The following is a 14,073-nucleotide window of genomic DNA, read 5'->3' on the forward strand; positions in this document are numbered from 1 at the left end:
CAGTGACCCATTTGCACACTAAGGAGCTCATTTACTACATGCAACCTGCACAGTGTTTTGGCTCTCAAAGGATAACTAAACCCTCTTCATAATAAAAAACCCCTACCCTCCATAGCCCCCCCCCTCTCTCCTCCCCCCCTGCACAGGGGTTCACACAAGTAAATGCTCCTAAACTGATAATTACCCCTCATTGCAGAGTCAGTACAGTGGAGCTCATGTGCGCCATCTTCATCGCTTCAGAAATCTTCAGTAAGTAAGCGCTGTATCAGTTGTAGCAATTTTCCCGTTCCAAACAACTGCGCATGCACCAAAAGCCACGGAAATTGCAGAAGGGACCCGAAGATTACAGAAGCGCCGGAAAATGGCACCATTGAGCTCCACTGAAACTGCAATGAGGGGTAACTAAAGACTTAGGGGCATTTACAGATATTAACTCCTGTGCGGGAGGGTAGGTTTGGGGGTTTTAGTTCTCCTATAAGGGGGACCCGGCCGTGCTGCACTTTCTTGTATTGGCCGGGCCCCCCTGTTGTCAACAATGTACTGGGATTGGACCAATTAAGCCCTGCACCTGCAGCATTTAACCCAGTAACTTTTACTTACTTCCACTGACCTGCCTGCCCCAACCCCAATGGCCTAGCCTGCCTCCAATTCTTATTGGCCCAGTCCACCTCCAACCCTTATTGGTCCAGCCCACCTTCATCTCTGATTGACTCAAGCCACCTCCAACCCTTGTTAATCCAGCCCACCTGAAACCCTGATTGGCCCAGCCTGCCCCCAACCAGATTGGCCCAGCCTGCCCCCAACCAGATTGGCCCAGCCCACCTCCAACCCTTATTGGTCCAGCCAGCCTCAATCTCTGATTGACTCAAGCCACCTCTAACCCTTGTTGGTCCAGCCCACCTCCAACCCTGATTGTCCCAGCCTGCCCCCAACTAGATTGGCCCAGCCCACTTCCAAACCTGATTGGCCCTATTTTTTTTTTCTGACCATATTGTGTTATAAGACAGGAGGAAGAGCAAATCATTTGCAGCAGTTTGATTTTCTTGCTTGGTTTTTGTTTTCAACCATTAGACATGTTTAATCATAACCCCGACGGGCCCTGAAAATGTTGTATTGTCCTGTGATTTCTGATGGCAGCCTTGCACTTTGGTATCATCCCCTGCTGGCCCTTAACCATCCCCTAGTGTGTAATTCAAACCAATGTCAGACAGTAAGGACAGGATTGCCTTGAACCAACAGACAGACCCCTGACCCATTTGATTTTTAAATGACCACTAGGGAAGAGCACATTTTTCACATCAAGCAACAAACATTTTTGCTAATCTGCACTAGAATTTCACCGTGTATTTGTTTTGCCAGTAAAAATCCCATTGATTCCAATGCATTTGGCACCAGAACAAACAAGGAGATAAACCATCCATAGACTCCTATGAATTTGGCGTTTTTTCCCCGGCCTGAACATGATGAATTAACTTACTCTATGATCAAAACAATGGGTGCAGGTCAACCAGTGGGCGACTCTTCTCTGGCCCAATGAAATACAATAAATTCAGTGTTAATATCATGTATTGTAAGAATGTTTCTGATTCCTTCGAACCATCAGGGGACCAGAGAGATGTATTGTGGCAAGAGCTGAGCCGGTAGACATTTCTCTTAGTGATGGATGAGGGGATTGGGGAGAATATAAGGAAGATTTTAGCTGAGCTTCGGAAATCAACTCAAGAGCAATAAATCACTCATTGGCTAATAAACACCGGGTGCCACAATAACAGCACAATAACTGTTCATTTCAGAGGCATCAACAGAACAGTTTCCATGTACACTGGCACCTTATTAGCATTCTAACTGGGCACCAATAGACTCTGAGCACTTACACCAACGTTATCCAGCACCCATAGATAATGCACCTATTACTAAGCACAAGTGAGCTTTCCCAATACAAATGTAAGCATAAATGCAACCACCCTTGTAGAAGAATCACCAGTATAAGGCAGTAGCCCAGGTGCTCCAGCTCCAGGCCCTCAGCTCAGGGGAGCAGATTAAACATATAAATAGAGATCAACAAATTATGGAAAGGCCATCTCCCATAAACTCCATTTTACCCAAATAATCCAAATTTTTATAAATGATTTCCTTTTCCCCTCTAATAATAAAACAGTAGCTTGTACATGTTCCCAACTAAGATATAATTAATCCTTATTGGAAACAAAACCAGCCTATTGGGTTTATTTAATTTTAATTTAAGATTTAATTTACATGATTTTCTAGTAGATTTAAGGTATGAATATCCAAATTACGGAAAGATCCATTATCCGGAAGAACAGGTCCCGAGTTTTCTGGATAACAGGCCCCATACCTGCACTATAAATAATTATTTATAGATATCATTGTAGATATCGTTTGCCTTTTAAGGTTCTCCTATAAAGTATGAAACTCTGTATAATATATTTATCATCGAACCCCACCAATTCTCCGCCGGTTTAGCTTTGCCTTTTTTTTTTTTTATTTGCTGAAGATAAATGTTTTCTATTCCAGTAAATGATAACACAGATAAATCCACTTATTGGATATCAGATAAACTAAGGTTTGCCTCAAAAGACCTCAATGGAATAAGGAGTTGCCAACAATGTATTTCAAGGTACTTAATAACCTAACATTTGTTACGTTTTGCTCATGGGAATACCAATGTTTTATGAGCTATGAGCAAACTTAAGGGACTGTTCCTGCTGAATTGTGCTTAGTACAGGGAATACCTATGCTGCCATAATTTTATGGGATCTCTCTGTACAGACTATGAGCAAACTAAGGGGGCTGTTCCTGCTGAATTGTGCTTAGTACAGTGGAATACCTATGCTGCCATAGTTTTATGGGATCTCTCTGTACAGACTATGAGCAAACTTAGGGGACTGTTCCTGCTGAATTGTGCTTAGTACAGGGGAATACCTATGCTGCCATAGTTTTATGGTATCTCTCTGTACAGACTATGAGCAACTTAGGGTCTGTTCCTGCTGAATTGTGCTTAGTACAGGGAATACCTATGCTGCCATAGTTATATGGGATCTCTCTGTACAGACTATGAGCAAACTTAGGGGACTGTTCCTGCTGAATTGTGCTTAGTACAGGGGAATACCTATGCTGCCATAGTTTTATGGTATCTCTCTGTACAGACTATGAGCAAACTTAGGGGACTGTTCCTGCTGAATTGTGCTTAGTACAGGGGAATACCTATGCTGTCATAGTTTTATGGGATCTCTCTGTACAGGCTATGAGCAAACTTAGGGGGCTGTTCCTGCTGAATTGTGCTTAGTACAGGGGAATACCTATGCTGCCGTAGTTTTATGGGATCTCTCTGTACAGGCTATGAGCAAATTTATGGGACTGTTCCTGCTGAATTGTGCTTCGTACAGGGGAATACCTATGCTGCCGTAGTTTTATGGGATCTCTCTGTACAGCTTACTAGCAAACTTAGGGGACTGTTCCTGCTGAGCTATGAGCAGATGCTGGAGTCTGTCCATGGTTAAATGCCCTTAGTAGAGATAAGTTATAAGTAAAGAAGATAAGGGATTTGTTCATTTGTACATGGGAATAGATACAGTGGCATTGTATAATTCTATATATATATATAGGACATGAAATAATCCTGGGGAACTGTTAAAGCAAACACAATGGCATCGCTCACCATATTCAATATAAATATGCAAGATAAGAAAGCTATGGGCACAGTTATGACCAAATATTTTACTTTGTAAAATTAAACGCTATTATAATTACAATAGGAAATGTTTTTTTCCCACCAAAGTTATTCTCCCAAGCAAAGTATAAGGTATTAGTTTATTTGGCCGGTTGCAGGGCTGCAGCAATAGTTGATATGACCCGTGTGCCCTCAATTAGAGCCACCACTATAGAGGCAGCTGTATAATGCAGGCTTCCCTTTTAATTTGGGCTTCGGTCTGTGCCTGAGAACATGAGGTCACGGCTTTAGCAGTTACAGATATCGCTCAGACATCTCTGTGATACAAACTGCAGCCAACACTGATCTCCCTGCGACACCATTAATGACCCCGAGTCCCAGTCTCACACTAGTAGAACTATCAGTCATAGGTGTAATAAAGAAAATAAATAGCAACTCACCTTTAGCAGGGAGGATAACCGAAATCCCTTAGTGATCTCCTTCCCTGCATTCTCATTGAGGCAATTCCCTATGGCCAAGATATACTTGAGCACTTCAGGGAAGGACTGGCTCCTCAGCAACTGCTGGCAGGTTCCGATTTTGTGCAATAGAAGCTGTAATAAAACAAATGAGAATGAATTATAGCTAATAAACATATATATGTGATTACACGTATGTATAAGATGGGACAGTCTGTACTGTCTAAGGGAAACAATATGGCACCTCCTTCCCATGTATAAATACAAATATACAGAGAAGGAATGTTCTGGGCACACAATAAACTATACCCGCATGCTGTACTGTCTAAGGGAAACAATATGGCACCTCCTTCCCATATGTATAAATACAAATATACAGAGAAGGAATGTTCTGGGCACACAATAAGCTATACCCTCATACTGTACTGTCTAAGGGAAACAATATGGCACCTCCTTCCCATATGTTTAAATACAAATATACAGAAAAGGAATGTTCTGGGCACACAATAAGCTATACCCTCATACTGTACTGTCTAAGGGAAACAATATGGCACCTCCTTCCCATATGTATAAATACAAATATACAGAGAAGGAATGTTCTGGGCACACAATAAGCTATACCCTCATACTGTACTAAGGGAAACAATATGGCACCTCCTTCCCATATGTATAAATACAAATATACAGAGAAGGAATGTTCTGGGCACACAATAAGCTATACCCTCATACTGTACTGTCTAAGGGAAACAATATGGCACCTCCTTTCCATATGTATAAATACAAATATACAGAGAAGGAATGTTCTGGGCACACAATAAGCTATACCCTCATACTGTACTGTCTAAGGGAAACAATATGGCACCTCCTTCCCATATGTTTAAATACAAATATACAGAAAAGGAATGTTCTGGGCACACAATAAGCTATACCCTCATACTGTACTGTCTAAGGGAAACAATATGGCACCTCCTTCCCATATGTATAAATACAAATATACAGAGAAGGAATGTTCTGGGCACACAATAAGCTATACCCTCATACTGTACTAAGGGAAACAATATGGCACCTCCTTCCCATATGTATAAATACAAATATACAGAGAAGGAATGTTCTGGGCACACAATAAGCTATACCCTCATACTGTACTGTCTAAGGGAAACAATATGGCACCTCCTTTCCATATGTATAAATACAAATATACAGAGAAGGAATGTTCTGGGCACACAATAAGCTATAACCTCATACTGTACTGTCTAAGGGAAACAATATGGCACCTCCTTCCCATATGTTTAAATACAAATATACAGAAAAGGAATGTTCTGGGCACACAATAAGCTATACCCTCATACTGTACTGTCTAAGGGAAACAATATGGCACCTCCTTCCCATATGTATAAATACAAATATACAGAGAAGGAATGTTCTGGGCACACAATAAGCTATACCCTCATACTGTACTAAGGGAAACAATATGGCACCTCCTTCCCATATGTATAAATACAAATATACAGAGAAGGAATGTTCTGGGCACACAATAAGCTATACCCTCATACTGTACTGTCTAAGGGAAACAATATGGCACCTCCTTCCCATATGTATAAATACAAATATACAGAGAAGGAATGTTCTGGGCACACAATAAGCTATGCTAATTTTCATGTCAACGAGTCCAAAAAATGGCTATAAAATATTAGCCAAACCATCACAAGGTTGATCATTCTGATGTTGATAAGACATAGCAAACTTGCCCTGTTGGCTAATAGATTGTGTTTACGCTTTAGCTGAAATTTAAAACCAAAAGAACAAACTCTTTATTAAATTAGGCTGGATATTAAATGACATGTTGTGGGGCTTGTAAAAGAAATTAAAGATGCTTATTCTAGCACTGATAGTTTACATTTATAATTATTTAATTAATGTATAAGGGAAACAGAATGACTTGTATAAAGTGGATTCGCTGCAAACTGCCTCACAGGATTTTTTTTTTTACAGAGGGGAAAAAAATAGATGGTTAAATTTGTTTCTTCCACAAATTGCATTTTGGCTGCTAATTTATATCTGCATGGAGGGAAAATGTTAGGTGCATTAAAGGTACTTGTGTCCAAACACGCTCCATTATGGGGGAAAAAACATGGGGAATTTCTATCTGGAAATTCTGAAATTTTATCTGAATATGCACTTTGCACAGCACATATGTAAATGACCCCTTTTGCCTTTTTCCGAAAAATCTAAGGGAATTATATAATAAAAGGCACTACATTTGCCCAGGAGCAGTAGCCCATAGCAACCAATCAGCAGGTAGCATTCATTGGTCACCCGTTTAAAAGCAAACATCTTATTGGCTGCTATGGGTTACTGCTCATGGGCAAACTTTTATCACTTATGGGGGAAAATATTTTCACCCATCCCTATAGGTAACTGCTATAATTTCATTTATAGGCATGGGGTCCTTGGATTTAGTGTACCCCAGACCTAAGATCAAGGGGGGAGGTATTAGTTTTCCTTAAAATGTATCTGATGGTTTGTTGAACTGGCTTATACTACCAATCACTGAATAAAAACAAATAAATGTCAGCCTGGGGCCATCTTGTTTAATGTTGTTGGGAATGCAGCGCTTGAAGCTTCAGGAGGCTTCACCATTCAGGACAATGTAGCCCCCCTATGGGTGTCAATATCATTTTAAAATTGATGCTCTCTCAAATTATAACCAAGGCTTCATCTGCTGAAACTTGTGTGTTGACTAAATTGTGTATAAAGAAGCAATGATTAGATTCATGTCAAGGCTTACCACTCATTACTCACCGGCTGAATGTCTTTCATATACGTCGGCAGTTCACGTATGGCAAGTAAGACATCAAGTCTTGGACCCAGGTCTGGAATTTTGCACATCTTAGAGGAATGCAAATAGAACAATTGTTAGCTCTGATTTTAAACCAAAAATATCCAGAATTATCTATAAAGTGACATTATTGGTGGCACCACAAGGCTTTAGGAACCCTAGATGTAAAGTAGCGAAGAACTGAAACAGATATCCTAGAGTTGTTTGTTGCTACAGATTAATCAATGAATCCTGACATGAATTTGTCTATTTCGGGGGGCTCTTTAGTCTGGATACCTTGAGATATCAGATCTCTCCTTGATTAATCCATCAAACCAAAATAGCCATTCTTTAGCAGACAAGTGAAGGAACTACTGTATCATACTGGATGACTTTCTGGTGACCTGTTATCCAGAATGCTTGGGACCTCGGGTTGTCCAGATAAGGGATCTTTCTGTAATTTGGATCTCCATGCTTTAAGTCTACTAAAAAAATGTAAGCATTATATAAACCCAAATAGGACTGTTTTGCCTCCAATAAGGATTAATTATATCTTAGTTGGGATCAAGTACAAGGTACCGTTGTCTTCACCTACTTGATGCATTGTGTGTTCGTTTGTGAAGGAGCAACCAAATTACTTGGGCTTCCAGGCCATCAATGGTGATGTCCTTTGTCCACATCAACTTATCTCAATCCTCCAAAAGCAACATCTAACATCATGATTCTGCTCTTAGAATCCTAAATGATTATAATTCGTTGAGTTACACTGGAAAGCCAGGCGGAAGGTTGGCCCTATCTTACTCAAGTACAAGGTGTCTTCAGAAAGGAACATAATTCTTACCTCCAACATGAACTGGTCTACGATGTGCAAATCAGAGGGAGAGCTTTTCAGACCTAGGTATGTATTTATATCTTTTGCTGTTGGGATATATCTGTAGTACAAAATGACAAAGACATTTCACTAAGATTTTTGGTAGGTGTATGGTGGCCCTCTGAATCAGACCAAGTACTGGATACGCTGATACTGAAATCAGACATGTAGAAGACCTTATCTGACAAGGCACCATATCTACCAATGTATGGAATGAGAAATGGAAAAGGAGTATTCAGCTATATGGCCAATCGTTTGTTATCTCATGGGTCAATCAACTGGAATGTTCCATCTAGTTTGGATCCCATGGACTCATGCTACTGGTATGCCAGTAGTTCTCTTGATAAAATTAAAAATATTAATTTATACAAAACTGTATGAATGTATTGGTATTCCTGTTTTGTTTTGTTTTTTTTGTGCTAATTACTTTAATTATATTAAAAAAAATTAAAATTAAAAAAAAAGCTTTCCACTTACGTAAATAAACATTAGACACCATATCTTGTTTATGTTTTTAATGAATTCAATCAACATGATCCAGGCGTAATTAAATTCTCCTTATCACTAATCAAGCAATCTCTCATTTTCCTCCCCATTTAATTAATATTTCGGTGCCTTTCCAGGCAAACAGACGAAATTTCCGCTAATCGCTCCCAAGGGCTATTTAAATCTTTTGAGGGAGGCGGCTTTTAACCCTATAGGATCTGGGCCGGTGATTATAGGCTTGATTTAAAGGTTCGTGTTTGCTAGAGTGGTCATGTGAGCCTTAGAAATATGTTAATTCCGTCTTAATTTAACCACATACCCAAGACCTTGTCCTCCTATAACTGAAGTGGAAAAGATGCCATTTTTTTTTTTCATTCTCAGCAGAGGCAAAAGTTGTTCACAAGAGAGGCAATTAGCAACGCTATTTCTAAAGAGGGATTACGGCGAATGTGTGGTTTTACCAATCAACTTGGCGAGATAAATACTATGGGGCAGATATACTGAAATTCAAGATTATGTTTTCTCTGCAATTAAAGAAATTCGGAACAAAAAGAAAGCTTAATTCCTGTTGTTTTCACATTACAATTTTTTCGAGATTGAAACTTTGGCAACAAAAATCAGGCAAGCTTGTATAGAAGTCATCAGGAAGGGGCTATTTATCAAAGTCCAAATGGCCAAAAAAATTTTACTATAAAATCCAGATTTTTAGTGGAAAAAAAAAAATCAAACTTTTCGAGATTTATTATACCCCGGGGATGGAAAAAGGCTGAATCTGAAAATCTGGCATCTCAGACCTACTGAGTTTGTACATACAGTAAATTAATCCTTTTTGGAAGTTTCTGTAGTCTGCTCTGGAATTAGCCCAAAAATCCGACTATTTCTGACTTTTTCGGGCAAAGATCCGAAAAATTCAGGCTTTTTAGGCAAAAACCCAAAAAAAACGAGTGATTTGGGAAAAATCTCATGAAAAAATGTATGATTTGGATTTACACTCAATTTTTTTGTGTTTGTCCCCGATCCAATTAAATTGTGCTGTTCTAATAATATTTAAGGTCCAATCATGGATTCTAATTTGGTCAGACTTTTTTAATTTAATTTAATTTTTTTAATGAATTATTTAGATTTTAATCAATAAGACCCCCTGTAGGTGTTCCACATTCAAGCCATTGTTTTTGTGATCATATTTTTTAACATAATATAATTTTTCCGCTTTGTAATCGAAGAAAAAAATCCAGTTAAAGTTTGGGGGTATAATCACACCTAGGCTCGCACCCTTTTGGGGGCACCACGATAGGGGAATTTTTCAGTGGCACGTGCAGCTGCTGTGAGTTGAAGGTTTGAGGAGCCTGATGGGAGGCCACGTTGCAGCTAGTTACGCCACTGCTCAATTAACTTTCATTTCTATTTTTTTTTCACAGATGAATTTAGAAAGAACTCTAAATATCAACGAAATAAACGTACATTCAAATCCCAATTTTACAATTTCCAGGGGACAAAAATAAAGCTTTAAATTTGGGAAATTAGGGAGGGATATAAAACTGAGGTGACAGCCAGTCATATGTGGGGAAAACATAAAATGTTTTAGGGAAATAACATTCACAGGGGACAAATAGGTGTTTTTAAGGAAAATAGCAAAATTGTGGCATAAAATGTGGCAAAGCTCAACTTAAAATATGGGAAATGGATTCAGAGAAAATGTAAAATGTGGGAATGTAAAATCGGAGTTTGACTATAATAAACTATGCAGTGCAGTAGTCCTTTTAGGGAAAGCAATGTTTCTTTGTCTTAGCTTCAATGGTCTGTGTCTGCCAATAAGTGGAGAACTGTCTGTGCTTTGTCTCCAACTAAGAGTAAATATTAGTAAACTGCAAAAAACTCTACAGGAGGTTGATTCTTAGCACAAAACCAGGTAGCAAAGCAAGGAGAAAGGCACGCATGAACGTGTTCATATACTGTACACGAAAGGGGGATGCACATGCGAGGGCGAGCCTATGGGCATCCAAGCCCAAAATCTGGGCCTGCAAGGACACATGGTTAGAAAGTACTTAAGTACAGCAGACCAATCATTCATTCAAAGAACTAAAGCTTAACAAATATGTACAGGAGGCCTCCTCAGAAGATACTACCATTATCTATCTCAATCTCTCTCTCTCTCTCTCTCTCTCTCTCTCTCTCTCTCTCTCTCTCTCTCTCTCTCTCTCTCTCTCTCTCTCTCTCTCTCTCTCTATTTATCTGTCTATCTATCCATCTATCCATCCATCCATCCATCCATCCATCTATCTTCTCTTCAGTGGATATGTAGCTGATAGGTCCATATTAAATGGAGCACAGACTGCACATGCCAGTTTGTTAGAGTGTGCGAATGAGCACTTACCTCCTTAGGTTAGTCAGATTCTCATCTGATAAACCACCGTCCCGTTCATGAATTATCAGTAACTTCTCTTTCAGTTGCCTGGGTTCCATGATAAAACCTTTCAAAACTATACCTAAATAAGACAAAGATGTTCAAAGTAAGGTCAAACACTTGAATCTGAAACAATTTACTTGTATTTTAACTTGCCCAGGTTTATGATTGATTGTAAGCCTTGAGTTCAAGGTTGTTGATCCAGTCTTCTTGCTATAACATGGGTAATTGGGGTATTTCTACAAAGAGGACTTCCCCCAATATATTGCATATGTGGCTGGACGTACAAGAAGTAGGTGGGGTTGCAAACAATCCGGTTGTGTCCGGTGGATGGAGTCAACGTAATAATTTTGTTATATGGAAATGTTAGCAGGTGTAGAGGTTCCAATCTCTTAGAACCAAAGATATACAGTAGTAGTAAAATGTAATTTCCTTACCCTAGACCAAAAGAAGTGGTAACACATGGTTTCCTTCCATCCAGAAAAATATTTCATGTACTATGTATAGAAATATGTATTTTTATGATTGAAATATGAATGGTTTGCTTTCTTCTGGATGAATTTGTTGGTTTTGTTTTTTTTTGGCAATCTTGAACTTAGTGGACTTATGTCTTAATTTTCAGCCCATAGCAGGAACCCCCATACACTGCGACCACAGGCTTCTTTTAAATACATTTGCCTAAGTATAAAATTAAATAGGCCACCATGATCAGTATCTGATGAGGGCTTCTTCAGATACCTATTGAGCTGGACTGAAAATACTGTTGGGCAAGAACCACAAGTGGACAAAATTGCTCTGCATGAATCTCCATTTTATCTTGGGTCATCCTGACATGACCAGCTCATGGGCTGATATGATGCAAGAATACAAAACTGGCAGACAATAATACTTACTGAAATTATGAGCAACCTTGATATTTAATATTATGTGTTGGTTCTTCAGATTATCCAGAGAAATATCTGTAGGGTAGGCTGCCGTATCCTGAGCTTGAAACTGGAACATAATTCTTTGAGTATCTAATTTCTTTGGGCTTGAGGCTGCCTGAGACCACATGGAATGTTTGATCTGGAAGGCAGTAATTACCATTAGAACATATTTTTCATAGCAACAGAAACATTTAAACAACATGCAAATATTCAAAATACTGTAAGATTAGTTATTTTAATATAAGTTCTAATATAGTAATATCCGCCAGGAACCAAAAACAAAACTAGTGGATGTAACATATAAATCATGGGCAGATCGAAATAGTTCTTCTTTTCCTTAAGAGAAATTGCTGAAGGTTTTTAGCCAATAATTAGGCAATGTATCATTTAAAGGGGGATCTCTTAGGGGTCATTAACGTCAAAACTGACCCCCTTGTTTTGAGCTATTGAAAGAACAGTAAGAAGATCTAAAGTCCCTTCAGTTCTTCCTTCTAACAATAGGATTAGTGATCATCCTAGACTGTGCTCAATGGACCAAAAACTGGTCAGTGGATACTCAAAGAAGATAAGATAAATATCATCTTTAAAGGGGAACCATCACGAAAATGAAAATTTAAAATGAGCTGAATATGAAACTGAAATAATAAACTTTCTAAATTCTGCATTGTTTCTCAAATAATAAAGTTTATATTCACTATTCCTCTCTTGGCACCTGTTTCTCGTCATTCTGTCTTCATGCAGCAGTTGGGTGTCAATATATCTTATGGGGGGGGGGTATCCCTTTCCTAGCAGATGTATTAGAACTCACTCAAATAACTGATTCCAGTACGAACAAAATCTAATAAAATAACTGCCTTTCACACAAATTCTGCATGTAGAGAGACATGATGTCTGGTGATTTTAATAGAGTGAGCTCTAATACATCTTCTAGGCAAAAGGAGCCCCCCCTATAAGATATATTGGACCATTCACCTGACACTGAACTCCTGAATGAAGACAGAATGAGGATAAACAGATGGTGAGAGAAGAATAGTGATAAACTTGAACATTTCAGAAATGATGTAGAATTTTTATCTAGAAAGTTTCCTTTTTCAGTATGAGGAAGCTTATATTAAATTTTAATTTTTGCAATAGTTCCCCTTTAAGCAGGCTGGAAAGGAGTATATTTCTATATAATATATAATAGTATATTTCTTTTCTAATAGTCCAATTTCCCATTGGGGGTCATTTCAGCCAGTAACCACTGAAGGGACCAGTCATTATGAGACTCTAGTAGACTGTTGACTTCCATCAGGCAGCTCCATACATTGACTAAACACATTAAGACAAGTATATTGTCTACTTGACTTACTTTTTCATTGGGTACCGCATCCCAATGAAAAGGTTTGGTTTTTTTTATCATCTCTCGTCGGACTGTAGGAAATAGAAGAGGTGGTGGCGGTGGTGGAGGAGCCGGTCGACTCGGAGGAATCAGAAAGACGGGTGATGGGCTGAACACTTCTTCTTTAGAGAATGTAGACTTAGCTGGAAGTACGTTATATATGTTTATGTCATTGCAGTCTTTAGGGCCACGCTCAACCTTACTGTAAATGTGCAATTCCTGATACTCGGGCTGTGCGTTAGTGTGGTTATTCATTAAATGACTGGGATCCGCATTTGAAGGTAATTCTTCTTTATGAGGGGGGCATTGCTGGCTTTGGGAACATTGCTTATGTAGAAGGGCAACCCAATCGTCCCTTGCTTTTGTACTGTTTTCTGTTTCTTGTAAATATTTGTTTACAGGAATGCGGAACCTAGAAAATAAGAAGGGGAAGTAAAGCGAGTTGGCAGAGCAAGTTCAATTTCTGAAACTGCAATCAATGAAGTAGCCACGCACCTCTCATGACATGCTGTGCTGAGCTGTTCACACATATGGCCACAAAAGCAAAGGCCATAATGAGGTACTGTAGTCCAACCACACCAGGGATTGATTTATATAGCACTTTATACTATTCACATTATAAAGTGAAAGTTTTTCAGTTTACGTCTCATCCTCCTGGACCCAGGACAATTTAGCACTCACTACAAATCTTAACCCAACTGGTCTTCACGCTGGGCCCCCTTAGGACATAACAAGGTTACAGATGAATAGAAACATTGGGGTAACAGTCACCCTGCTATAGTCCCAGGGGTACCCAGGGTACAAATAAGCACTCACCCCAAATCTCACCCTAACTGGCCTTCAGGCTGGGCCCCCTTAGCTCATAAAAAGGTTATAGATATATAGAAACATTGGGGTAACAGTCACCCTGCTATAGTTCCAGGGGTACCCAGGGTACAAATAATCACTCACCCCAAATCTCACCCTAACTGGCCTTCAGGCTGGGCTCCCTTAGCTCATAACAAGGTTACAGATATATAGAAACATTGGGGTAACAGT

General features: G+C 39.2%; 1 protein-coding gene across 1 annotated transcript in view; it reads right to left on the bottom strand.

The window, feature by feature from the left end:
* The window catches only part of LOC108700910 (formin-I), a 65,053-nt gene that overhangs the window by 13,555 nt on the left and 37,425 nt on the right, over positions 1-14,073 (bottom strand). Inside the window, exons 7-12 of the mRNA XM_018234949.2 lie at positions 13,006-13,447; positions 11,622-11,793; positions 10,699-10,810; positions 7,809-7,899; positions 6,952-7,038; positions 4,132-4,284 (exon numbers count right to left, since the gene is read on the bottom strand). Of these exons, the coding sequence (XP_018090438.1) occupies positions 4,132-4,284; positions 6,952-7,038; positions 7,809-7,899; positions 10,699-10,810; positions 11,622-11,793; positions 13,006-13,447 (1,057 nt within the window). The remainder of the gene's footprint in view (positions 1-4,131; positions 4,285-6,951; positions 7,039-7,808; positions 7,900-10,698; positions 10,811-11,621; positions 11,794-13,005; positions 13,448-14,073) is intronic.

Source organism: Xenopus laevis, chromosome 9_10L (assembly GCF_017654675.1).
Source record: "Xenopus laevis strain J_2021 chromosome 9_10L, Xenopus_laevis_v10.1, whole genome shotgun sequence".
NCBI lineage: Eukaryota > Metazoa > Chordata > Amphibia > Anura > Pipidae > Xenopus > Xenopus laevis.